This window comes from Tupaia chinensis, unplaced genomic scaffold (assembly GCF_000334495.1).
Source record: "Tupaia chinensis unplaced genomic scaffold, TupChi_1.0 Scaffold146187_1, whole genome shotgun sequence".
Taxonomy (NCBI): domain Eukaryota; kingdom Metazoa; phylum Chordata; class Mammalia; order Scandentia; family Tupaiidae; genus Tupaia; species Tupaia belangeri.
This window is the reverse complement of record NW_006206042.1, coordinates 1,315,513-1,315,823: the sequence shown is the minus strand read 5'-3', so window position 1 is coordinate 1,315,823 and position 311 is coordinate 1,315,513. Positions and strand designations below refer to the sequence as shown.

Sequence of the window (311 nt, the reverse complement as noted above, 5' to 3'; positions counted from 1 at the left end):
CTAAAAGGGGACAAGATATGGCCTCAGGGTAGGATGCGAGCAGAGCAGGTGTGGGAGATTGGGACAAGGGTGGGGAGGTGTGGGACAGCAAGGCAGGGGCTGCCCTCACCTCTTGCTGACTGTCACCACATGCTCCCTTCGGGGCCACCTCTCCGGGCCACTGGCCCAACTGCTGGTGTCTCCAGGGACAGGGCTGAGGTAGCTGCCCCCTGCAGAGGGCGCTGTGGAGGGAGGCCGCAGGAAGGAAGCACTGCCCCGCCCGCTGCTCTGGCTTGTGAGGCTGCCCCGAGGGGCGGCAGGGAGAAGGCCTG

General features: G+C 66.2%; 1 protein-coding gene across 1 annotated transcript in view; it reads right to left on the bottom strand.

Moving 5' to 3' along the window:
* IGSF9 (immunoglobulin superfamily member 9) overlaps positions 1–311 on the bottom strand; it is a 25,584-nt gene that overhangs the window by 1,572 nt on the left and 23,701 nt on the right. The window contains exon 19 of the mRNA XM_027768440.1: positions 110–311. This exon is cut by the window's right edge and continues 701 nt beyond it. Within this exon, the coding sequence (XP_027624241.1) occupies positions 110–311 (202 nt within the window). The remainder of the gene's footprint in view (positions 1–109) is intronic.